The 27,372-nt window shown below is 38.2% G+C and overlaps 1 protein-coding gene across 4 annotated transcripts in view; it reads right to left on the reverse strand.

Annotated features, from left to right (window-relative positions):
- Window positions 1-27,372, reverse strand: part of ARID4B (AT-rich interaction domain 4B) — an 86,511-nt gene that overhangs the window by 43,813 nt on the left and 15,326 nt on the right. For all 4 annotated transcript variants that reach the window (XM_038176159.2, XM_027453752.3, XM_072035581.1 and 1 more), the window contains exons 3-7: window positions 13,774-13,884; window positions 9,288-9,353; window positions 8,601-8,691; window positions 4,317-4,396; window positions 1,993-2,084 (exon numbers count right to left, since the gene is read on the reverse strand). In XM_038176159.2, coding sequence (XP_038032087.2) covers window positions 1,993-2,084; window positions 4,317-4,396; window positions 8,601-8,691; window positions 9,288-9,353; window positions 13,774-13,884 — 440 coding nt within the window. The remainder of the gene's footprint in view (window positions 1-1,992; window positions 2,085-4,316; window positions 4,397-8,600; window positions 8,692-9,287; window positions 9,354-13,773; window positions 13,885-27,372) is intronic.

Raw genomic sequence — 27,372 nt, forward strand, 5'->3', positions numbered from 1 at the left:
GAATGGTACCTTAAGATAGAAGTGAATAAAAATATTTATAAGGACATGAAATAAATTTATTTATAACTAAAAAAGTATTCATAGTAAAAACCAAAAATATTACAAGCTCAGAAACTGTCTGGACATTCAAAACTAATTCTCAACAGTGTTTCACTAGGGCAAAACTACTGTGGTAAGTGTAGCTTTGGACCGTTATTAAGTGAAACTGATTTTTTCCCCCCTTGTAATGTCCCTATGCTTTTACTTTAACAGCCACAGGCTATAAGCCTGCTGTCATCTGTCAAACAGAAGACAAAGTTATTCTGAGAGAGGACAAATCTCTGAAGAAGAAACATCAGCTACAAAGATAAATAGCAAGAAGAAAAAAAAGTTGTTTGTTTATTTATCCTGAAATAGGTGGGTTTTTTTGCTTGTTTGTATTTAAAGAAAGCTGCAGTGATAAGGTTCAATGTCTGCTTCAATTTCACATTGAACAAAGTAGATGGGCAAAGGTGCAAACATATTTTGATTACAAAAAGGTTTCCGCTCATTTTTTGGTTGTTCCAGTAGAAAGTTACACCTGATTTTAACCATATGGGGACCCCACACATAGAAAAATATTCCAACTAAAATGGCATGCTATCAATTAAAAATACTCAGCACTATATATACACATTATGTGTATTATCTTCTATTATTATTATTTGACTATTTCTTTAGACTACTCACTTTTAAAGTTAATTCTCAGAAAACATACAGCATGTTCAATAAGCATATAATGCAGAATTTTAAAAAGCTACCTTCCATTTTTCATAGCTACTTTTGTGCAATAAGCTCAATATTAACAGAAGACTCACAGTTAGCATTTGCATAATGGATGACAGCTGTTTTATAGCCTAAACTGAATTACTGTTTTATGTTACCCACCCCAATTTTACACCACTTGCAGTGCTCATAGATGAAAGGATTTTTCCCAACATCCTTTTAAAAAAGTATTGATTTCTTTTAAAATACAGTATAAAAGTCTTTTAGGCTGCTTCTTGGGGTTGGAGAATCTCTTGTGGGAAGAGAACAAAGCTAAGGACAAGAAAAAGACAGGACTATCTTAGAGAGACTAAACCCTAGCTCAGTTCACCAGCATCTTGTACAATCTTTTTACCCAGTTTGGTCAGTATGAACCGTAAGATAAAAATAAGCATCCTGTTTCTGCCATAATAACATCCTGTGTAGTTAGGTAAACAGAGACGACAACAACTCAGAGACACCAAGGAAGCTGCAATCATGTCTGCTGTGATACGTGCCAGCTTATTCAATCTTTCTCCTTCAGTACAGCACAACAGTAAATCAATATTCAAGTAAGTTTGTATCACCTGTACAAATACAGAGCAATATTTATGATCAAAAAGACAAAGCAATGAAGGATAATCCAAGCATGACAACTCCCTTTCTATCCCTGCCACTAGTACCTCAAAACTTTAAAAAGAAGAGCAAGAGCAGAGTCAATTGAGTATTTCATGATGATTCTTCAAGATCACATCTACCAAGAACTCTGGAACCCAGGAAATCAAATCATTACTCTTGATCTTGTTTTGTTGTTGTTGTTTTTTAATCTGTAAGCTTTGCTGCAAACCATAACATCATTCACCTACTTCTAAAAGCCCTTCAAAGACCTTGTAATGAGAAACCAGAAGATACAAGGAAGATTCCAGTGCCTTCTACAAAGACCTCACATCAGCTAGAAAAAAAAATAAATGTTGTAATGGCTTCAGTCTAAGTCCAACAGATTGTCTCCACTTACTTGTCAGTATCTGCCACTATTTCAAATACTGGTCACATGAAGACTTGCAATTTTCTTGCATGCACTAATACAGGGAAAACTGACTTTCGGTCTGAGTGCTGAACAAAACTTTTCACATAGCTTGCTCTTTTTTGAATATAGAACTAATAATAAAAATAATAAATACTGGGAGCTTCAGAATTGAGTCAGAGCACAGACAAAGACATCAGACTTACATGTGATTGGATCTCCTTCCCCTGTTTGTTTTCTTTCCTATAACAGGAGTCCCAAAGTGTTCAGGATTTGTCAGTGGAAGCTGATCTAATGTCTGTTGAAATAGAAAAAAACACGTTTATACACACTAAAAAGAAATGGCGTAACTTATTGTCCAAAAACCTAAGTTTGGACAACCCATTTAAAGTAATTTTTGTCAATACAGAGACTGCTTTATTACTAAAGTACTTCTAAAAGCAGTGACGTTTCTGCTTTTTGTTTTTTCTTCAAACTTTCATCCTACACACAATGAAAGTCGTGCCTTTGGACCATTCGAAGACACAATGAACTATCACGTATTCTGCTGAGCTGGGATACTCCATCTGTACAGGATGAACTTTCTGAACTATCATCAAACTTAACACCTAATCATCTAGTTAGAAATGATCCTCTGTAAAATGAAACAGCAAGATAACCCAGTAGCAGTAAACATGACTAATAATGTTTTACTAGTAAATCATAGTTTTATATGAGAAGAAAGTCTAAAACAATTTTGAAGCAAGTGCAATATTGGATATTAGAAACAAAACAATATATATAGAGAGAGAAATAGCATTCTCCAATCAGCAAGACTACAAGAACATCAACAGAAGGACCTCACAGACCTCCAGTATCTTCTTCAAGACTGCTGTTACCTGTTTAGAAGAATCATTCCAAATTTGAAGGCTGCTGGTACAGACTTTTTTTCAGTACAATAAGCACCTCTTTTAATTCTTTGAAAGGCGGCATAAAGTCATCCAAAATAAACGCGTTCCTCTCAGTTACACTTCTGAGTTTTATGTGACTTTTTAAATGTGAAACATCAACTAGAATCTCAAACCTCTTCTGCACCAGACAGAACTGAACTCAATAGATATAATAAAATTGGCTTTTTAAATCTTGAAGTGAATTACTTGTGAGTACGGTAGACACCCTAACAGATCCCATAAACAACGTGAAATCAGAGATCAAGTTAAAGCAGTATCACAACAAGATAATTGCAGGACATCGGTCTAATTGCACAAGAAGCTGGAGCTGCAATTTTCCCTGCTAAGTAGCTTTACAATCATGAGGTAATTATTAGAAACACACAACATGCCCTTCATTGAGAGTTGGTGACAATGAATTGCTTATCAGCGACTTTTATCAAGACATCAAAAACTATGATAAGAAAGATCATAAAATTAAAGTAACAGGAGTCACCTGAATGTAAGGTTTCTTTCAAACTGACAAAATAATCTGAACTGGCTCTTGTTCTGCCAGCTGGGTTGCAGAGCTATTTATCTACATACACACACTAAAGCTTTCAACCCACTTATTATAAAGTAAAACTCCTGAATCCACATTAAAATAGCGTTTTTGGAATTGAAGCAGCCTGATTTTCAGACATGCTGATCATTAATAACAAGTGATTAATTGGAGAGACAACACAATCTCTAAAATTCTGGTATTTATATCTGAATCCAGATTCAGGCTTCCACTCAGGCCCTCTTCAAATTTGCCTAATCTTGATTCACTATTCTAGAAATTATCTGAACCTTTACAAGAAGGCAGAAAGTAGGCAAGAAGCTAAGCTGACTACAATAACAAAGAATACTTACACAGAAAAAAAAACACCCTACTGCAGTAGCTTTCCAATAAGCTAGCATGTTTACATAAATCCACCCATCAGTCCAGATTGTGTTACATAATAAAGATGAAAAAGCCTTATTCCAAAATTTGAACTATTTTAAGTTTGCTACAAATACCTGCATACTTAAGACATAGATCTCCCTTAAGACAGGAAACAGCTTTAAATACTGCTAAAGGCCTTCAAACCAACAGGTAACAGCAACTTAACAATTTACCTAAGAAAAAAGCACTGACCTTTCAAGTTTATTGGGTATCATAAAGTAACTTAATCACTTAAAAATCCATAAGAACTTAAATATACCTAAAAATCTGCATTTATTATGTACCATTTGTGATTTTTTGCAATGAATACCTACAGGTTTTTAAATTTGTAAAGCAAAATAGTTATGTGATTGCTGCCTTTTATGTAATCCCCAATCCATGGACCATTAATAATATAAAAGTGATAGATGTGAAACATTTATTTTCTTCATTAACTTACAGAGTTTGGTGAAATTCAACTATATTACTTGTTTGTTTTTTTTTTAAAAAAAAAGCCATACCCTGTGGGCTATATTTTACATAATCACCATTTTTAGTAGCATGGATATACACAACATATTGAAAACTGATTTACTAAAAATATATAACTTTAATTTTTTCCAAATTAGAAGTTGTATTAAAATTCTTTAATTACCTCACTTTCAGCAAAATGTCGCTCTCCTTTTAAGCACAGCGAAGAACGCCTAAGAGTCTTCTCGTCACCATCATCAAATACTGTCACCAGGTAAGAAGCGAGGCAGGGGGAAAGAAAAGATTTTATTTTTTTAAATCAGGAAGTAATCGATTACTTCAAGTGTCAGAAAGAATGAGATAAGATCTTCCTGTAGCCAGGTCTTACAAAGCTGTACCTGGATACTACTGCATATCCAGTAAAGCATTTGCAGACTGGCCAAATATTTAAGCTGCTGGCTCACTGTAGTTACTCCACGCTTCAAATGGAATCTTAACTAATCAGTAGTTAAGCACATACAATTTACAGACCAGCACACAAAAATAAAAATCAATACAAGCTAGAAATGAAAAACAATTCTTAGCATTTTCATTTTTACAGAACGCTATTTCAAAACCAGAATTCCTACAATCCACAACTGGAAGCTACACTTACTGCTGAGAAACACAGATTGACATCTAGAGAAAAAAATTACAGTTCAATGTTATTTGAAAGTTCAGCATTTCTCCCTGCTGACCTCATTCAGCTAACCTGTAAAACAGCAGCGATAACAGCCTAAGGAGAATGACAACAAACTGTGGTCAAAGAACAATCATCAAAATCAGGTGTTGTAAGAAAACTGTGGAGCTCATGGCTTCTTGGCTCCATGCTACTTCTGCTGTCACCAGGCTTTATTATCTCTAGCAATTGAGCAAGGTCAACTGGAAACAAGTTTGTAAAACAGTTGGCTTCAGCTACATACTTCATCCATTTAAATCCAGAAACACATCGCACACATTCAAGGTGGTATCTTTAGAAGTTGATAAACCGGTCATATAAAAAGTAAACTTTGATCAAGTTTACTACAGGTACTTATTGGATGAAAACTTGGTGACAAGTTTTAACTCAGGTAATGTTTGCACTGTTCAGCGAGACAAGAACTGGACCTCTCCAGACCCCAACAGTGATGACAACTGTATTCTTGTCCCCACACTGCAGTGACCTTGAAGACTTTTGGGGGCAGGGAAACAACCCCAAGATTAGATTAAAAGATTAAATTAAATGTTAAAGTTTCAGCAAGTTCTTAACACGTCTCCTTCACCTTCATTCAAACTTTCTCTTCTGTCAACAGTGTCTGAATCAGGCTCAGCAGTAATCTCATTAAAATTCAATCATGTGGTAGAAAACTAAAAATACATAAACACTTTGACAAACAAGAGCCAAAATAACAGCGTGCAGAGAATGACTGTCAACCAGCAAACGACGCCTGGCAAGATCTGAACTTAGTTTTCAGCCACGTCTGACTATCAAATAGTGGGTGCCATACTCTAGCTTTAACATCTATTAAATACATATATATATATAAATAATATACACACATGCAAACTCCCAACTTTTATTTATTTTATATAAAAGAAACTCTTACCTAGTTCTGAGATTTTTTTCATCCTTATACAATGCATTACTATTGATGAACAAAGAAAAACTACCCCTTGTGACTACCATTCTCTGTTTTATACTACCGTAATTGTTGAGTAGAGCCTAGTGTTAAAATTAAGTTATAGATGCACATCTGACACTTCAATGTTTGTTGAAAAAGTATTAAAGGGCAAGAACCGCACAACAGAATACACAGATTTTTCAGCTGCATCTCAAATGGTCAACATATAATTGAGTCCTCCCTTCGTTAAGTGAAGCAGAAGGCAACAGGTTCCTAATTCAGTTTGTGTTAATTAATGTAACTGAGTCTCCTTACATAATGAGAGCTTAAAAAAGTCTATCCTCTTCAAGGGATAAGCTGACTACAACGAGGGTAAACCTATTCAGAACTAGGTAGGTAGCCAGGTTATGTATCCTGTGTGGTAATCTGCTTGTGGCCTCTTCCCTGCCAGAGGCATCCTTAATCTTTTTCCATAACACAAATACATTCAACCAAAAAGCTTCGTGTGCCTGAAAGACTTGTGCAGCCAGTACGGCACCTATGGCTTTAATGCATGTGGTGTTCAAATCCAATGGGGGGCATTCTGAAAGCAGTCTGAGCAGACATACAAATGAGTACTGTGTTGTAAAACACCAAACCCAAAACTGCATTGCTGCTTTTTTTTTTTTTGATGAAAAAAATGCAAAAGGAGGCAAGACCACTTCTGCACATGTACAGTTCCACATTTTTAGTAAAGCAATCATACTACTTTTTTTCCCCTCAAAGTAAACAACGAATTTAAGTATTAAGAGTATCACAAACTTTCTAAAAACAGGTTTGAATAATGGAATAGTATCCAGATTACCATACCTTGTGCTTCTTGACAAATTTTTACAGGACAGACAAATAAACCATGCACACTGTGTGCACAGATAACTTTGCCTATGCTAAGGGCTATACTGATTGCTTGTTGTTTTTCTGTTTGTTTTAAATTAATTCCCATCTTCCTTTTGTAAGAAAGAAGTAGCATAAAAAAAATTAAAACTGAACTCATATACAATTTCTATTTGGACAACCTAAATAATTTAGTGTTAAGAGAGTCTTCAAGCAGACACAAAATGGTTATCCTAAATTTCACACACACTACTGCAGTGACACAAATGGTAATATATTAACAACTTCAGGAATGCTCCTACTTCAGATCTATCTGTCCTTCCACAAAGTTTTGTGTAGTTTGTTTTGTTTTAATCAAAACAAAGTAACTTTATTCATAAAATCATTAATGACACATAATTTGATACTTCTCAACAAGTGCTGCAATTACATTAGATAAATCTGCTGGCTAGGAAGCGTGCTAATCCTGAAATTTGGTAAATGCCAACTAGCCCTTGAAGCAGGACTTCCACTCAGATCTGCAAAGTCATCATGGTCTGCAAGATAATTTCAAACCCATTTCAGTCACCCTCCTGACAAAGATTATTCTAATCATCCACTGCTAGAGTCAATTCCCGCTTAAAGTGCATCACACAGTCAGCAGCTGTGATGCTTTTACTGATTCTGCAAGGTCAACATGCTTTTGTCTACTTTTATCTATAAAATAAGGTTTTTAGTCTTAATTCTTACATCTCTCCTTCCTCTTTCTCAAGTGCAGGATTATTGGCAGTCATCTACTTTGATTTACAAAAAAAAACGTGACACCAACTTTCAGAATTTAACCTGCACTGGCTCCTATCTTTTTCTTCTTGCTGAGCCATTACCCTCATGCTTTCTCAGAAGCGTGAGCATGGACATACAACAGAGATCTAATACCAGCTATACCATTTTGTTCTTTACAGGTAGATCATAGGTGAGTTTTATACTAATTACCAGAACTATCTGTGATGTCAGTTTGTGTCTTTATACCCCATGTTTCAATCCACCCTAGCCTGGTCTCTCCTTTACTTACATAGTCTACTTCTCCAACAGAAAAACAAGTATTTTCGGCAGCATTTACCTGGAAGATTATAACTAAACTCACAGCTCTATTCCTTTCTAAAAGGACTAAGGATAGGGAAAGTTAGTCTTACCCTAGCTGTTCAACAGCATTTAAGCAGTAAAAACCCTTAGTATCTTGGTGCAAGTAAATCTTGCTAAGGTTTCAAAACCTGGTCATCATCTTCCCAAGCCCTGGACATCCATCAAGGAGATGAATACACAACTTCAAGAAACAAGACATTTCCTACAATAGCTTTAAAATTACCAGTGCACAGATGGAATATATGTAATCATTCCTCCACTGACCAGTTCTCCCTAACATTTATTTACTTGTACATATCATCAAAGGGTAAACCCATTTTTCTACATTCTAATAGATTCCAGGTTTGCTTGTGGGCATGTGGATACATCATCCAAAGCCTGAAGTATCATATTCTAGAATAGGCAAAATGAATAGGAAGACTTATAGAAGAAGAAAAAAAAAAACAAGCTGTATCTCTGGTTTCACAGGAGCAGTTGTCAAGGCAAAGCCAAAAGCAGGGAAAAGTATGCATTGCAATTTGAATTGTGCAGATGTGTATGACAACATACTTTGCTTCAGAATATTTAATAAGAGCATATTAAATACCCAAGCAGTACCCAATTATACAGCAGCTCACTAAGTCTACATTTTACATCCTAATTTCACCTTGTGGTGAAGTTTCTTACAAAAACCCAAAGTAAGAATTTTTTTTTTTTAATGCAGACTTTGAATGTTTACATAAGGATCTCCAAAAACATCTCTCACCTTGCTTAAGACATGTCCAAGAAAAATACAGGTTACTGACTTAATTTAACTCACGAGTTTTATTCAAATACATAGCTATTTCTCTTACCTACAGTGTACCAACTTGCATCTGTTAATTTGTTGATCACTGCTTCCTGGTAAGTTCCATCTGGATTCTTCACTTCCACAACAGTTCCCACCTAAAATGCAAAAGACACTTAGCACCAGACAGATTCTAAAACAGTCAATGAAATTTACACTTCGGTATTCAGCAGAGTTAATTTCTATAGACTTTGTTACATATACCACACCTTTTCAGTTTAATTTGAATCTGTTTTTACTCCTTATAACTTCTTTCTTCCATTCCACTAAAATAAGCCAACTAACTGAGCTGATTATTTCCTGCCAGCAGGTGGGGAACAAGAACCAATCTGAGTGATGTCATTCTCTTGTATAAGAGCTTGCCCATCAAATCCTCCAGCTGTGCTTTCCAAAGCAACAGTAACTAAAAATCAGAGCCAGCCAAACTTCTTAGCTTTAAGGCCAAAAAGAACAAAGAGGCTTGCATCAGCCAGTATGCTGTATTCCCTTTAACTACAGGGGAAAAAGTTAACATGAAAAAGAAGCGTATACCAACTTTAGCTTTGCAGCATTACCTTTTAAGCTTCACAAAGGTATCTGGCCTAGGTAATAAAATGAACTTTCCTCTTTCACCTCATACTACACATACACGTTTATTTCAAATGCTGAAGAATGCTTTTCAAAGCATTCACAAAATGTAAAGCAAATTTATTACCTTTAAGGGACCCTTTATGTGGTCATCCTGCACTTCCACTGTTGAAGAATCATGTCGAAAAGTTACCTAAAAAAATATAAATCAACTGACAATCACTTGATACAATTGAGCAGCATAAGCACATGCAATGTCAGTAGTCCTTCTCTTACTCTCATCATGCAATTCATCACCACAATCATTCCACTTGCTGGAACTTTCATTCATACATTTTAGAAATAATGGAAAACAACTTAGTTACTAAAATTGTTTTTACCTTTTACAACAGACCTATTACCACTAAAGGAACTGACAAACAATACCAACAATATTTAACAGCTCAAAACAGTATTTGCACATCTGTTAATGATTTGAATTGTACTGTTCTAGTACCACAGCAAAAAAAGGATGAAGTTTCAGAAGTTATGAGCATGAATAACTACACAAAAACATCTACATTTCAATGCTCTGAAATCAAACAGTTTTAGCACCTATATCTAAACCCATATCATGGTGCATTTCTTTGCTACTGCTACTGAAATGTATTTTTTTCACTTTTTTCACTGCTGGAAGACCTGTATGAAAACATACAGGGCACTGCTGTCAACTGAACAAAACGAACAACCCAAACAGAATGTTCCAGTTTCTCAGTTAACGTCAGCCTAGCCAACAAGATGCTAGTAACTGGAGGTAAATGTCCAGACCACTAAATTTTCAGTCTTCCAAAACTTCAGTAAAGCCTATAAGCATTTTCGAGGCATTTTCGTATGTCATTGGCTGTGTCTTTAACACAGCACACACCATCCTCAGGAAAAATGGGTTGGAAATTTAAATTTATGATTAAGCTACCTGTAGCATCTGACATGGATACTGAAGTGATGTTCTAAAGCTCACCAGAGCACGCTCGTTTGTTTTAAGTGTATGATGCTTTATTTAGTACTCACAATAGCTAACAGTAATACTATATTAAGTTGAAGAACTTGGTTCACAAGGGTGCCCAAAGTTATGTTCTCGCTAAAGGTGAGGTTTCCTGTGCAGAACACAGTGATGGTGAAATTTGCTTCAGAACAGATACTGTTTTCCAACACCATTTCTCTTACTTTAACTCCTCAAGAGTTAAGTTTAGGAGTTTTGTAAGCCTTGACAGTAACAAACAGTTGAGAATAACACCTAAAGGCAGGACTGAGGAAAGCCTACCTTGGCTGGCTGATTAGAAAATAAACACACTGGAATGCTTTCTACCCTCAAGGTGTTACTTTGCAAAGTAGTTATCTTGTCCATCTCCTGCTAAAACCACAGCAATACCTACTAAAAGTATGTTCTTTTTAGAGCTGCATCATCCCACCTACAGACAGTAAATACTTCCTGTCTGACAGACAGACGCAAGTCATACTTCGTAAACTGAAAGCCACACAGAAGATTCTGGACAGGGATTAATAGAGCAAGGGCCAACCTTCTGAACTTCAGCCTGATGGGATTTATTTAGAAATCAAAAGTTCAAAGCTTAGATGCAAAATAATCTGACACCTGTGGTCACTCAGACGAAACAACCAGTGTATCAATTCTGATTTAGAGGTAACTGATTTAATTAACTTTCTGTAATTAATGTATTTCACAGCATAAAGAAACTCTATCCAAAACCATGAGTCAGCCACAGTGTACTACAAAAGAAAGGAGAACACATGACATTACTATTGTGTATTCCTGAACATTTTCTCTTTTTAAAGTGTTTATTGGGAATCTGCCTCTTTTTCAGGAGATTTTGATACCAACAGTTTTCACTTCCTGAGATCTCCAAACATATTTTTAAAAGTTAAAAAAAAAAAAAAGTAAAATTACTGGGTGTTAGCAGAAATCAGATCTGACCAGCAGGTCATCAAGCTGTTTAGATTCAGTTGGAATTTTCTTTTTCTTCACCATCCTTAAATGAAGGTCCTGGTAAGGCTCTATAGAGCAGATGCTCTGCTACTTTCTATTTCATGAAGACAGACACTGAAAACAGTTTCTTCTGAAATTTCTGTGCAGGGTGCCCAAATACAACTGGTGGGTGTAGATGATGGTGCTAATTGTGTTTTAGAGTACACTGTCAAAATAAACTGGTTTAAATAACTAAGAGAAGCTATAACTGATCCTATGAAGAGGGAGTGGCCTACCAGTAACACCAAAAGTTGTGTTCTTTAGTCAGATTTGTAGTGTCCTCAAAACTTTTCACGAGTCCAAGCAACTCTCAGTTTTACTCCTTTACATGGCAATGTGTGTAATGAAGATACATTGTTTAACATAAAATTCTTTACCAGGTAAGTGTGAAGTATGGCATTGAAGTGTTAAACACAGGGCACTTGAGTTGCATTGAATAAAGTTACTAAATCATGTCACTGATGGAAAAGTCATTATTAGGGCATCCCTGAAAATACTGCAAGAAGCGGTATTTGACAGATGAAGAAAGCAGATAAAAGGTAAAGTAATTAAATGTATTTTACTTCCCTGAAGATGACGACAAAGCTTGATACTGAAAAAAAAAAGTTGCCACCCTCCTTTCTCAGAGCAACTATTTTTGAAACTTAAATGAAAGGGTCAAACTAAAATTTCTCTTATGAAGTTAGCTGAATTTTTGGCAACTAAGAGGAAGCTCCTAATATAAAGGAGACTAAGGCATATGATGTGTGGGGGCCAGGAAAAAGTCTGTTAAACAAGTGGAAAATAAATACAGCAGGTAAACTATCAAAATTAAAATGCAGAGTTGACAATAAGAATTCTGCTAAGACCTAGTATCGGAGAAAGCTTGCACCCTCCAGAAAGAGGAAAAATTAAGGGGTCACTTAAGTTTAGGGATGATGCACTAGTGGTGGAAGACAATCAGAATAAAAAGATATTGATACTGTACTCAGACAAGACAACAACAACAAAAAAAACACACCAAACCACAAACCATGACACCACAACACACATTACTCTACAAAGAAGTAACTGCTTAATTGCCCTAAGTTATGCAGTAACAGATAGTGAAGACTCCCTCTCTCTTTCTTCCACCTCCTGCAAGACTTTAGACACAGCTTCCACAAGCAATTCGGACTGAAAATTCAGTTACTCTGCAAGATCTTGCTGCAAAACATTGCAGTCACCAAGCTGCAAGTAAATCCATACAAAAATATTTCCCAATGGACACCACTACAGTGCAAGTGGCCATCTAAGGTGGGCTGAAAGTCCTCTTAAAGAGCTGGTAGTAGTTAGGACTTCACTGATCTGGGCACAACACTACTCCTGTACTTAAATACTGACACTTCACACCTAAATACCAGTACTTAATAGCTTAAATTCAATGGTGCTGTAAAACAAACCAGCTCATGCTGGTAATAGGTATGACTAATGAAATGAGAAGACCACTCATTTGCTCTAAGGCTTTTTAAAGACATCAGATTTAGGACTAGCACCTTCCCATTACAGTCAACATTAATCATCACATCAGTGACAATATCCTTCCCATCAAGGCTTTTGGAGATAGTCTGCCCTTATACACAGTATAGGCAAAATTGGCCATAGCACGAGGGCAGGTTCAAGCCCTGCACGACAATTTATAATAGAGACTTTTCTATACCATGTTACCTCCACTCACAGGGCACACATTTTTCACTTCTTTTTACAGAAGATAAGAAAAATACTCTGCCAGTATAAGTCTGTTCAGAGCAACAATAGAATTTCTTTTTTATAAGTACTTTTGATCCTTGCCCTGATATATCTCTGTCTAAGGTTAAGAGGTGGAGCAGAAAAATAGTACCTGCTCCCAAATTAGAAGCTTTTAGGGCAACACTATCCAAACTGAAATCTAGGGCCTTTTTACAGTGTGGACTTACTACAAAATAAAAACAAGCTGAAACATTTTTAATATTCCTAAATAAACAAACAACAAACAATCAGACAAACAACTTTAAAGTCCCAATGGGTGATAAAACATCTCTTACATTCCCTCCCCACAATTTTTATTCTACTGCATGTGGCTTATATTGATTCAGTCAGTCATTAACTAGAAACTGTAAAGATTAGGTGAGATTCCCTGCTTGCTATTCCATAGGACTTATTATGCCAAGTCTTTGTTGAAAGACAGCAGGACTTCATCTTATTCCTGAAGCATTATCTAGTTGCCGCTGCAAAACTGCAGTGACCTGAGCTCCTGAAGTAAAAGAAACCATATTAAACGTACTTTTGAGAAGCTTTATCTATTTCCCAAAGACATTGTTCCATACATAAACCTACATTTGTCGTTTTACAGCAACTACTTTAAAGTCAGCCTATGGCACTGAAGGCCACAGATCCTGATGGCAGACAGATGACAGAGCAGTGTAGGAAACATAACATATCTAATCGCATGGGGAAAGGTATGGGGGAATCCCACCCAACCCCACAAAAATACACTTATTGTTATTGTAGAGGCTGCGCTGACAGTCCAAGAAAAGGACTAGTTGGAACATACATTACTTCTTTCCCCAAAAGTATTTGCAGGAAAACCACATACCTTGACTTTGACAAGTCTTTTTGCTGTCTTGATCTTGGCTTCACAGAAGGCTCCTCGATACTTAGCGCTCACATCAGTGCCCACTGTGAGATAGGGAGGCTCATCAATGGCCTGGAACAGAAAGGAAAACAACTGTTTTTTAATTGCTGGCCACTGGCAATACAGCTATCATCGTCACGCTAGCTTTTGTGGACAGTGTTACAAAACAGCTCCATAAAACTTCACCTGACAGCATATGTGTATCCCAGCACTAGAAACACAGAGCGCAGCACTAAACTCATGCAACGGTTACCATAAATATCATCATCTGACACCACGGCTGTCTGCAACAAGTCACCGCATAAACCTCCAACCTCTGCAGCACCAGGGGTGCAGCAGCCAGCCAGCCCTGCTCTAATGGTGAAGGCCAACCAAGCGTTTCCACCTTCTCCTGCAATTGCCTCAAGATTTGAGGCATCTCTCGAAGACGGTGGCACTTGTTTTATTTCTCTCATATGCTAATGAAAAATGAACCTGATGTAAGTAGAACATTTCTGGAGAGACTTTTTTTTAATATTAAAACTCTTGCATAAAGTAAATTATATGGATGGATGCTTGCCAGGAGCATGTCCTGAGGGACAGAGTACAGCAGGAGAATGATGATAGAATAAATGCACAACAACAGTGAAGGGCCCAGACAAAGCAATAGGTTTTGCAACGAGCAACAGGAGGAACAGGTAACACCCAAATAGGGAAACAGGAGGAGGGAAATAAATGTTCCAGGGACAGGGGTAGAACAAGAGTCCAATTAGCATGAGTAGGCTCAGGAAGGCTCTGTTCCTTCAGAGGAGGAGGTAGCAGAACCACCTCTCTGGATCACTTTGTAGAAGTTGGGTCAGAAGACAGGGTAGATGAGCAACAGCAATGAGCTACATGTCCAAGAGCTGCAGGCCTCCATGCAGCCCCAAATGAGAACAGCGAAGAGAGACCTAGGCCCTTGCTTAAGCCCACAGGATATCTCTGCACCCCTGAAGACTTGGGCACAGCTTACAAGAGACAACTCTGGCACAGCCAGGCTCTCCACAGGAAGAATATGGAGATACCACAGTCCTCTACAGCTCCCCACACTACTGCTGAGGCTGTGCATGTTCCTAGGTGTTTGCACCCAACAGCAGGTAGCTCCCCCCTGGCTGTTTCCAGCTCTGATAGGACACAAGTACAGGCAGGCAAGTAGGCACCTGGATGCATCAATGTAGGGCTCAAGAACTGTAACTTTTGCAAAACTTGAAATTGAGTGACATGAGCTGCTACAAAGTTAACTCCATACTAATAACATTTTACCTTGACTCTTCAAGTCTAACACTCATTTTCAGGTAATAAAATATATTGCGGAATACTAGAAGATTGTCATCAATATACTCCGCCAAGATCAGAAACATGAATGCTCTAATGAATCCCAGCCCCCCTTCTCCCTCTCTGCATGCATGCTTGACTGCACTAGAGTAGTATATCCATGAACACATATCCATTTCTATTACAGATTTAGTAACAATAAAATTCAACTGAGATTAAGTAGGTAGCTGTTAACAATGCTGAGATTCAGAAATTCATTTCCTTCTTGCTTCTGTAACAGTGCAAATGTAGTACTTGCCTTCAAGGCAGGCTGAAATGCTTTACTTACTCCACTTGGAAGGATGCTGAGACAGGGACTCAGATGGTGATAAACTTGATTTTGCTTAGTGCTCTCAGTAGATCAATTGACTGTTTCACACAACATAAATCTGAACAGTGGCAAACAGTCAGATTCTCCTGCAAAGTTAGTAAAGCTCTAAGAGGGGAGCATCCTCCTGATCTCCCCATTCCTTAGTGAGGAAACTCTTCAACACTACGATGCTGATAATCTTTCATGTCAGTTATCTTCTAAACTTCATAGAAAGATTTTAAGACAGACAGCTCCAAGCACGCTTGTAGCTAGAAATCTCCTACAAACACAGACTGCAAGAGCTGCTTGTGTCAGGACCAGTCTATGCCTCCCAATACAGCCACACAAATGATCTCAAGGATGATCTCGAGAACAGAATCATAATGTTAGGTTTAGCTTATGGAAAATAAGAAATGCCTTTTCTTCACTACTACTGAATCTTAATTAAAAAAATAAAAATAAAGAGAAGTGAGACATTTTGAAGCTCCAGTCTTTGACTGTTTGGAAGTCTATGGATAAGGAACAGGCAACTTGCAATTATCAACAAACTTCAAAATAGGATTTCAATTTCGTTTTTATGAAGAGCTTAATCAATACAACTAGCGATTAATTCACCATTATTCTGCCTTACTTTTAAAAGCTTCTTCCAAAAAGAACATTCATGCAAAGAATGAACATCTGCAGGAATTGATCTCTGTTGCTCCCCCAGAAGTTAATTCTGATCCTTGGTCTAAGACTCCCGAAGCTACTTTTACAATGGTTAACTCCTTTCACTGGCATTAGTTAATATTTAGCACTGTAAATAGAGTAATTGTGAGGAATGCCAAGCATATGGACCATTTGCTTAACCACTGTAGGTACGTTTACTAGAAATACAGTATCGGAGTGGCTTTGACATGACTATTTATACCAGTGAAATACACTTCTTTATTAACCACTATGAATCATTTAGACATTTTAAAGTATCCAATTGCCATCGGAAATCTTTAATGGATGCTCCTAGGAACGTGTTCTGTGATTTTAGCATTCCACTGGAAGCTCTACTAAATGACTTTTCCCCTAAATCACCTAAGTGGGCTTTTCAGAAGATTTCCCTCATTCTGGTTGAGGGTTCCAGCTGAAAATGGGAAACTGAAACAAGCGGCACACTGTGATGCGTGACAGGGAATATAAACTCGACATGCAAGCAGCGACGGGCACAGCCTGGCAGCCGTTCCACCTCACCCGTGCTGCCACTTGGCCATCCTCGGGGCGAGCCACCTCTTCTCACCCCGGGAGTCTCCTACCAGGGCCACCCTGAGACCACCTCCATCAGGGGATGGCGCAGAGGCTCGGCTCGGCCCCAGCAGCATCCCGGGCATCCCGGAGCCGCCGAGGGGCCGGCAGGAGGCGGCTTGCAGAGCGGCGCCGAGAGGAGGTGCCGGCGCCAAGAAGCTGCCAGAAGTTTCTGGCGGCCCGCGGCGGGTGGCCGGGGGCTCGCTGCTGCGCTCGGCCGGGCCCCGTGAGGCGGCCCCGGGGAGGGCTCCCGGCTCGGGGGGTGGGCGGGTACCCAGCCTCCTGCAGAGCAATTCCCAATAAAATTCTGGCTGTCAGCCGTTCAAGTGCCGGCTCCGTGCTTTTACCTACCCCTCAAGGCCGTTCCAGGGCTGGGTTGGACGTTTTGGTGTTTTCCGTCTACGTGGGATGAAATCATCCCCACACCTCCTTCAGCCGTGCTGTGTGACTGCGCTGCAATTCCTCCGTGAGGTCTGGCAGGCCATGCAGCAGCCGATAAAGCTGCTTTACATTGTCCTCTAAGTGCTTCTAATACACCGTGCGCGAATGCATTATTTCTATCGCCTAATCTGTATTCCTCTGCACCGCACACAGGATGTTCCAAGCAAACCACATGAAAACAAGATTAAGCATTCAATCTAGAAACACAGCCGACACGCTCGGGAGGAAAGCCTGCAGGACTGCTTGCAGATTAATTTGCCAAGAGAAAGCTGGGCCTCTACCTTCCCCCTTTGTCTCTCTGACAGACAAAGTTTGCAAAAAGCCAGGATTGCATCTTGGGTTAAACACTCAAAAGGCAGGGTCTGGCCAATTCACCGAGCTCCCACATCAGGAAACGAATGAAACATTTTCAAGAAAGTAAAAAAAACACAAACTACTCAAAAGTAATGACTGGTTTTAGCTTTCAACTGGAAATCTAACATGTTTGTTTTTGATGACCAAGGTTTACAGAAAGCCTGTTGAAGATTCTAGGCCTTCTCCCCTGCCAGGAACCCAAATTAATTCCTTATTAAAAAAAAAAAAAAAAAAACACTTTTTTTCTCTCCTTGTTCATATTAAGCAATAGAAACAGTGGAAATACTTTTTTCTACCAAGTTGTCTCTCACGGTGTACCTGCCCTAATTGCGGAGCGCAGCACCCCGTTAGCCAGCATCACACGTTACCGTTCCAGTTCCCGTCAGCCACAGCCCCCCCAAAGCAGCATTACCAACCAAACAGTAATACCCCGCTACTTCAGAGCGAAATCCAGCCATATCCTTAAAGCTTCTCATGAATGGCCAGAGCTCCACGTGGCTGCTGACAAACCCCTGTTCCGTCCTGCAGAATTAGCAGCACCCTCAAGCCAGTCCAACAAGGGGTCAGAAACCCCATTTGGGGGGGAAACAAGGGTAAATCCAGCATCACACGGACGATTTTTGAAGATACATTTTAATGGAAAAAGGGAAAAAAAACACAAACCATTAAAACACTTTCTCCCCACTTACTAAGGTATTTCACTAAAGATTATTGCTATTATTTGCTTAAATATTTTCAAACTGCCTTAAGTTCCACCCCGTAGCAGAGACCTGCCCACACACTGCAGAATCAGACTCTTAAGTAACCAAAATCCTGGAGTGTGAGCAAAAAGTTGCGTTCTTAATTACAAACTCAACCTGTTGTGGTTGGAAGGACAGTCAACTTCATCACAGCAGCCACCCAGGAAAACCCTATTACTGTGCCACATTCAACATACTCAATTTGGCAGATAACCTAAGTTGATTTCAAATACATTCCTCCTCTCCTCAGAGCAACACATTTCTGAAAAATTCTAAAAAGCTTTCCATAAAAACCTGTTACTGAGGCACGTAACTGCTCAGCGAGGAATGCAACATCTAAAAAAAAAAAAGACTGAAGCCAAGGAGACTAAAAAAAAAAAAAAAAGCACTGCAACAGGAAGCAGGATTAATTTTTCTGGAAACTTGCAAGCTACAGCACAGAATGAAGGGCAGTGCTGTTCTTTTACATGGAAAGGCTATTACGTGAAAGCACAAGGGGAAGACAGGGTTTTAGGCAAATTTACTTCTGGCTGACGGATTTCAGCTTCATTTTTTTTGTTGTTTTGTTGCTGCTGTACAGCTCTAAGAAAGACCAAACTAGGAATTATGAGGTTTATGAAAAAAACTACTCAATGCTATCAATGTCTTACTGGCAAATCAAAATTAGGATAGGAACATCAAGATCAAACTGAACACTTCTCAATTCAAAGGAGAGGAGCAGAGAGGCTTTTTGTAGCGAAACCCGTTTCAATTGAAAATCTACAGGAAGTTTCAAATAACACCTCACCAGTCTCATAAGCAGACATCACACAACTGTGGCAGACAGTTTTTTTCATATTTTTATTTACTAAGGTGGAAGTTAACGGAAGCTAGTGGCCAGATGTCTAGAAGTTATAAACCAACTTCTCATAGCTTTAGTTTTCTTTCCAAGTGCAAAGGGGAGATTTCCTTTATTTCCAAGTATCCAGTTACATTAGTTCCACACCTAACTTAGTCGCAATTCTCAAAGACTTGAAAAGACACAAAAGCTGATTTTCTTCTCCAAATCAAAATGAGCTATGCAGAAAAGATTTACAAATACGAAGATCATGAAGGGCCGAGAGACCCAAACCAAGAGGTTCAATCCAGTAACAGGCAATATTCCTTTTTAATATATCTGTCTTAAATGCAAAATGAGTATTCTGTATTGATTTGTGTAAAGTTAGATTTCTATGGAACTAGTAACCCTATTACTTTTTTTAAACTCTGCTAAACTGATATAGAGTTGTACAAATAACTCAACACAGAAAATGAAAAATATTTCAAAGAAAAGGATTCAAAAATCATTCTATCCTAATTATACCCAAAGAGCAACTACATTCTCCATCCAGAAATTTAATGAGTAGTGTCATTTTCAAACACAAACTTTAAATTCTCATGTTATTCTAAACAGCAATTCCATAAAGATGACTATGCCTAAAAAAAAAAAAAAAGAAAGAATTGAATTCTGATTCTGTTTCCAACTTGCCCACAGACTTCCGCCACATCCATGCAACCCAGCAGGTACATACCAGCTTTCCAGTCTGTAAAATGTGGCTCATGCATATCTTACCCAAAAGGGGAGTAGGGATTTCATGTTTATACAGTACTTTGAGACATTAGAATGGAAATCTGTATTCATTTTTTCCCCATCAGTATAGCATATCACTCTATAAGAATGTTTTATTTAATCAAATACTCCAGATCCAATTGTACTCTCTAAAAGAAGTGGGATTAGTTTTTGAATTTCTCATGTAGGTCTCTTCTCTTGCTCTGCATTGCCAAAAGACCACATGAAGGAAAGACATTTTGAGTGTCTGCTCCCACTGTTTATCCTGCTGAATCTAAAATCTTTTTTCAAGTCAATCATCGCCATAGCTACCAGATTGCAATTCTCTGTAAGGTTTAACTAAATATTCAAACTACTTAGCATTAGAGTGCAGTACTGCAAATGGTACAACTTCACTAATTTTGGTCTGACATGCTTTTTTACAACTTCTGTATGTCCCAAGTGAAGTCCAAGTGTTGTTTCTGCATATGTAAAGATGAAAAAAGTCATAACCAACTTCTAAAAGGAAGTTCTCAAAAGAAGACTTCTCTTTTAGTCACTGATACTTCAATGACTGTTCTGATTTCATGTTTTAGCGCAAAAATCAAAAGGTATTCAAATATGATAAATTTCAGGAAATATATAAATATTACATGTTTGTCATTAGATGGTAAAATAATTTAGTAATAACGTAGCCCTTGATATATGTTTTACATTTGAATATAAGTAAGTCAATCGCTTTCTTGACAAACACTCTTTTTTCCAACTAAGAGTTAAAAGCTTCAGATAATGCTTAGGAGATTTACATTATTAGATCTGGGTAACTTGCCTCAGTTTTAAAAGCGTGCCACAAATCTGTCTAGAAATGCTGCTTAAAGTGCGGAAAACTTGGGATGTTTCAAAGGACTGAAAAGAAGAGAAGCTAATGATATGCTTGTGTTCCAAATCGACTGGAACAAAGACTTGATAGTTTAATCAAACAAACTAGTCCAGGTTGTTCCCAAGCAACATAATGAAGCGACTAATATAGAACTACGTGGAGCCTGAAAAAATCAACAGTCAATAAAATCAATTAAAAACACACTATTTCTAAAACAATTTGATAATTCTTTGGCAATATTTCTAGTTCCAATCAAAGACAATTTAATTATTGTTTTCTTTTTAATAAGTTAGTTCTTAAAAATTCAGTGCAACAGTATACAAAACAGTGAAATCTATAAGGGTGGAAGGAATAATTTGTATTCTACAGCAAACCCATCTGAGATAACAAAAATGCTGTCATTTTGGTTGAGAGAAAAGATGACAATGCTTTCCAATAAAATAATAATGAATCTGATGGCAGGAACAGGAATGGCAAACAGAAATTAAAATCAGATCCTTATCTAAGAATGTTGCTTCCTCCCCAACCCCCCACTGAAACTGTACTATATTAAGTATCTGTTTATTATCATTTACTTCTGAAATATTTTGTTGCCCAAAACTTTGCACAAATTCATACCAAGTTGAAAAACAGAGCCTTAAAAAAAAAAAAAAAAAGGCCATAAACCATGGCTGCCTTTTCTTCAAACACAAAAGAAAATGTCTTGCCTTGGTTTATTTCCATGCTTAGAACAATTCTTCCTAAACTAATCATTGGCAAGGAGGGGGGCTGGGGAGAGGATAAGGGGATTTATTTTTATTCATAGATTAGAACAGAAAGGCAAAGTTGAAGGAATGACATGTACTAATTCAAATTTCTAGAACATTGATCCAAGTCAAGTCACTAACTACAGCTGTGGTTTCCTTAGATTTGTAATGTTTGAAGATATTTTGATAAAATTATGTTCTGAAATCCTATGCATTTATTTTAAGATGCTATTCTATACTTACATGAAACGCAGCTTGTACAGATCATGACTGTAGCTGATCTGCAAAGCAGTATAAAGCATTTTTTCTTAATATCACACTAAAAAGTAAAACTGTCAAGAATTACACATTACTTAGGTGAAAATTCACATGTAGCATTTCAATTTTGGTGTTGCCATTCTTGCTAACTAGGAGGATGTCAAACAAGTATCAGAAGTAGTGTCAAAGCTACATGCAACTGTCAACCAACGCGAAACTAAAAATATAAATAGGAAACAAAGTGAAGATATGGCACATCTTTCCTACTGATTAATCAATCAGTCCTAAAGACTATCTGGTAAGTTACAGATCCACAAATGGAAGCTATGCACAAATGCAAACCTGTGATCAACAGAAAACGTGTCTGTAGCAGATACCACCATGCTTTCGGTAGGTTCTGGTGTGCAGTTGGCTAATACCATACAGCAACACAAGAAATTATAGGGGGGATGTTCATGTTCCCTCAACTGCCGCCTTGTCAGCTGATGTCAAACTGCCAGCCAGGGACAGGACATTCAGGAACAAAACGAGTTGAAAAAATACCTACAGTGAGACTACAATAACTTAATCTAACCAATTTATTGGAGACTAAATTCAGACAGATGAGATCCTTGGTAACAAGAAACAAACTTAATTACATATAAAAGGTTATCAAGGCCATTCCTCTTGGCAGGATAATTTTAACTGTATTATTCATAACAGATGTCTGTCAAATCTATTCTTAAACTCAGGAGTGAATATTCCATACTCTCTGTAGGCTGTATATTCCACTGCTTATTATTTCCGTAATATCAGCTACATTCTCTCTGCCACCCTTATTTTTTTTTCTTATCAATACTGCATATGGAGGCCAGCGTGCTTCTGCTTTCTTTGCAGTTTTCATATTTAAAGATACACCTCCTTAGAGTAATCTGATCTCTAAAAGGAAAAAAAAGTTCTTGTGTACAATTTCATTAGGAGCTGCATTTTTTAGGCACCCAGTATTTCTAACTGCTTTCCTCTGAAGCCTGTTTAAATTAGCTCCCATCTTACCTCAAGTCCTGTGCTCAGAACCAGATGCAGTGTTCCAGGTACGGCCTAACTGAAAGCAAGAGAAGCTAGCAGGCTATTTTGCACAGTTTGCAAACGGTATTTTTACTTTCCAGCATGACATTTGCCTTTTTGGCAAGGCTGTGGTATTGCCTCACATTCCATTTATTTTTGGCTATTGTCTTCCCCAGAACTGCCCCCGAGGGGAGGAGGAAAGAGGATGCAGCACGTTCCATTTTCAATAGCAGCGAACTGTTAATGTGGCACGTACCGTGCCATGCAACTCCAGCAACTGTGCTGACTTGACGGCTCCCCAGCCGTGCCTGTTGGCTGTCTTCAACCCCAGACACTAAGACCTTAGGCTAAAAGGTGACTAGTGCAAAGGTCTGGACTCTATACCCCCAGGACCTTGGCTTGCTCAATGCAGCACACAGTTTGTTCCTGCACTGGATTTGGAGTGCAGCAAACCCTGGGCACAGCCACCTTGAAGGAAATGGGATGCCCAAAGGAGTCGTGAGTGCTTGCAGATGGGTCTTGTGCTAAGCACCCGAAAGGTGCTCGCCTGCTTCATGCAGTCCTGTACCTGACCAGTCGTCTTTCTGCCCACGTTCACAATAACAGAGGAGGCTTCTGCAGAGCCCTGCCTCTTACTTTGAAGCATCACCCACGTGTTACCCAGCTACAGGCCTTCGCCAAATTCAGCCTGTAGTGCCTGGCCACTCTTTCATGGCGCAGAGAGAAGCGACACGGGAAGGTTCTTTAATCTTGCAGTCTGGAGCATTATGAAATCCCATGGCTGCAGGATGAACAGGGCTTTTAGGTTTAAAAGAAGAAGTTAATCATTTGTGTAGCTAGGTACTTGAAGAGATCGTAAGGGATGAAATAAAGACTTAAAGCCTTGAAGACACAGAATAAAGTCTTACTAAATATATGCTGAAAGAATGCAAAAGTGAAGCTCAAATTAGTAGTTCAGACTACACCTAATCTGGCTATAGTTATTGACAGTCAAATTCTGACTCATCAAAAAACTCCTATAATTAAGACATTGTGATAAAGGCAGCTACAGAACAGGAAGGGCTTCTGAAGTGTTCTCTGTGCTTTTAAAGACTATGTAATTTACACTACGTACGAAATAGCCAATCAAAGAGATCAGGAAAAACCATTCTATCCTTCTCTAGCAAAAAGAAATACCAGCTTTACCACTTCTGATACGTGCTGATGTGTATCAAAACTCATCCTTCCTCCCCCGGGCACTTGTGTGATGTCTCAGACAGACAGGAAGCATGCACATGGTTTCATCTGTTTAGAGCTCAACTTACTTATCACAATACTAATTTTAAAAATACACTATACACAACTCTGCTGAGCAGCAATCTGTTCGCTTCTTCAGTTTTAAAAGCTGAGTGAGCTGTTGCAGTCAGTCCCCACTTCCTCTCAACAAATTAACTAGGCCAAAGCTGGCTGCCTTGTCCTCGCATTCATTGCTCTGAAATCCTGCAATCTTGTGGCTATTACAGCTGTGGTTTCTTAGCCTCGAAGGCATCCCATTATAATGGATTAGAATTTCATAATGCATTCTCCTTAATACTTACCCAAAAAAGTGGTAACATAGCTTGTACTTAATACAGTTACTTAGTAGATTTCTGAAATGGCAATATTCATAATGCTTTATCTGTTAAAAGCACAGAATAGGCCCTTTAGTTAAACTCGGGAGAGAAGAGAAATGGGGGCTATTACAGAAAAAGGAATCTGATTTTAAGTGAGAAATGACTAACATGCACAGTTGCTGCTGTATTTGCAACCCAAAGTACACAACTACCTGTATAAGAAACGAAATATGATTTTCTCTCCTGTAGAACTGTATGAGCTGACAAAATAAATAGCAAGTAAAGCATCACAACAGTCCTGAATGTCACAGAACTGATAGGAACTTTCTAAAAACTTAAAGGGTTTTGTGCCAGTTCTGTCCTTATAAAGGATGTGGCTTCTTCATGCTAGAAATCGAATACAACAGAACTGCTCGGAAAGCAACCTATGTTCATTCTCTTGCTTCTTCCTGCTAAATGGACCATCATCAGGATGCAGTTGTGGTCATTACACGAAGTCAGAAAACCAGCTTCGTAAAACCAAGTCAGTCCTTTATTCCTAAAGTCACAAAGGCAAAGATAAATTTTAAGATCTCCGTCTACCTGAGGAGGAATGGGAAAAAAACGTAACCATCAAAACCAAAATGTTTTTAAGCATTCAAAGTTGATGACAGGAATTACCTAGTGCCAAGAGTAGTTCTTGTAGTAGTTCATACAAAATTTGAGGAGTACAAAATGACCAGCAACCCAAAAGATATAATAGCGACTTGTTGCCATTACTTTTGCTAAGCTACAGTTTTCTACCACTCTATTGAGTTGAATCATTGCACTCCAGATTTATTTTTTTCCCCTAGAAAAATTAAATGTCTTTTTCTTCATTCACCTAGTGGCTTCAGACATGTACCACATGACTTGATTTTTTATTCTAAATAACTAGATAATCAAGCTACCGAACTCTTCCTCAGATAATTCCACTAAAGTAGTTTTCATTCCTCTGTGCAAGTCAGAGATTTGGGCATCTACAAACAGCTTTCAGTCCAACATCTCCACTGAACTCCTGAAGTGGCTTTAAACTGTCTGAAAGCACTTCAGTACTGGAGTACATGCAAGGTCAAACCTAAGTTTGTATTCAAAGTCTAATCTACTTGGATAGCACTCAAAAAAACAGTTTATGTTAAATTTTACATCCATTGCGCACTATTTGCAAACAAAGCAGGTATTAGCTTTTCCAGTGAAACATTTTTTCAGATGAAAAATATTGATCCAACTGGACAGTCTGTGGGAACAGACTGAGTGCTGATTCTTTTATATATATATATATGTGCATGTATATATGTGTGTGTATACATATATAAATAAAATATGGAACTAGCAAGTACCATTATCACCATATTATAAAACCAAACAAAATATTTTTTAATAATCTGTTTTTGTAAAATAAGAAGTCCAAAATAAACTGAGAACTGATTTCAAAATGATTTTTTCTTTAAATTGGAATTTCCCACAAAATAGGAACTTGACTAAATTCAGCTTACAAACAGGATCAGTTGTGTCAAAACTAACATCTGACATCCGGGGGTATGAAGTTTAATGATTGGACTACAGAGCACTAGTAAGACCAGCATTGAGACAATCTTTAAGACATTTAAGAAGCAGAGACTTACAAAAGACCAAGAAAACTCTCCAGAACCATACCACTGGACAAGCATCTAAACAAGTCACCGCCTTGCACAGGGAAGGATAAAGCTTACTTGCACTGAGCTTTAACAGCCACGGCAGCCGCCAAAGCGTGCTGGATCCAGAAAGCCTTGGTTTCAGCTTACCTCCATAATGACAAAGAGATCAAAATTGGAGAAAATATATTCCTTTGGTTGTCTCCTGGGTTCTGCAGGGATCTACCCCACGGAGCCCACAAGCACTGTATGACGCAGCACACGCACTCCCAGACATGCTACAGTCACAGGAACACGCTTCCTCTCTCCCCTTCAGAGAGGTAGCCCATGCCTGACACTGATATAAAAAAAAAAAGAAAACAAACTGAAGAAAGATTAAGTATCACTACAAATAATCCAATCCATCACAGTTCCTGCACCCAGTTTTTTCCAGAATTCAGACTTGGTGGAGGTATATTTAGTTAAGTCCCCATTTCAGACTATATAACACCAAAAGCGACACAAAGACATCTTAACTACAGTAAAAAGTTACTCTCTCCACCAGCTTAAGTTTTGCTTCCTTTTCTCCCCCCAAACAGTTGGTTTGCATCTAAGACAAAGTATAAGGCCAACCAGACACATGCCGTGGTACCTGAAGATGCACTTGAGGACACTCGGACCAGTCTCTGCTTGGCTTTCCACTGAGCAGCTCTGCAGAACTGCCCTCAAATTTCCTCGCTGGCTCCAGCAGATCTGGCAGACACAGCCCAGTCTTCTCTTCCAGCTCGGCACCAGCAATAACTTTTAAGAATTACAGTTTGCAGAACAGCCAAATTCAAGTATTTTTCCATTTACTTTGGAAGATCTCTGAATTCAACTAGATATACCCTGATCTGTAGGCTTTTCCTTAAGTTTCAGTGTAACTGAATCCTCATTTGGAACATTTTGAGGGATCCTCACTGCTGAGCTAGCCCCTACTCAGCAACCTGTTCTGCTTTAGTATACAGAGGGAAAAGTTACCCAAGAGCTAAAAAAGTGCATCTCGTTTGGGTAAACAACTAATACACACACAAAGAGCATAATAGTTTGGCTTAAAAATATTTCACTCTTATATTTGGCTTTTCTGGAATTCCCTTTGCCACAATTGGACGTTTGAAGCCATTAACAGAGTGAAACTGGGATGAAATTCAAAGGCAAATAAGCCAACAAAATAAACCTTTTAAATAACTGCAGATAATGGCTGATTTTCTAGACACTAAAATACATACCTTTTGGGGGAAGTATATAAACAAACAGCACCCTGACCACTATTACTTTTGCAGTGCAAGTTTTGGCACGTGGATATTAAAAGCATTATTCTTTACAGGTGTATCTGTACCACAAGCTTTGC

Source organism: Anas platyrhynchos, chromosome 3, assembly GCF_047663525.1.
Source record: "Anas platyrhynchos isolate ZD024472 breed Pekin duck chromosome 3, IASCAAS_PekinDuck_T2T, whole genome shotgun sequence".
Lineage (NCBI taxonomy): Eukaryota > Metazoa > Chordata > Aves > Anseriformes > Anatidae > Anas > Anas platyrhynchos.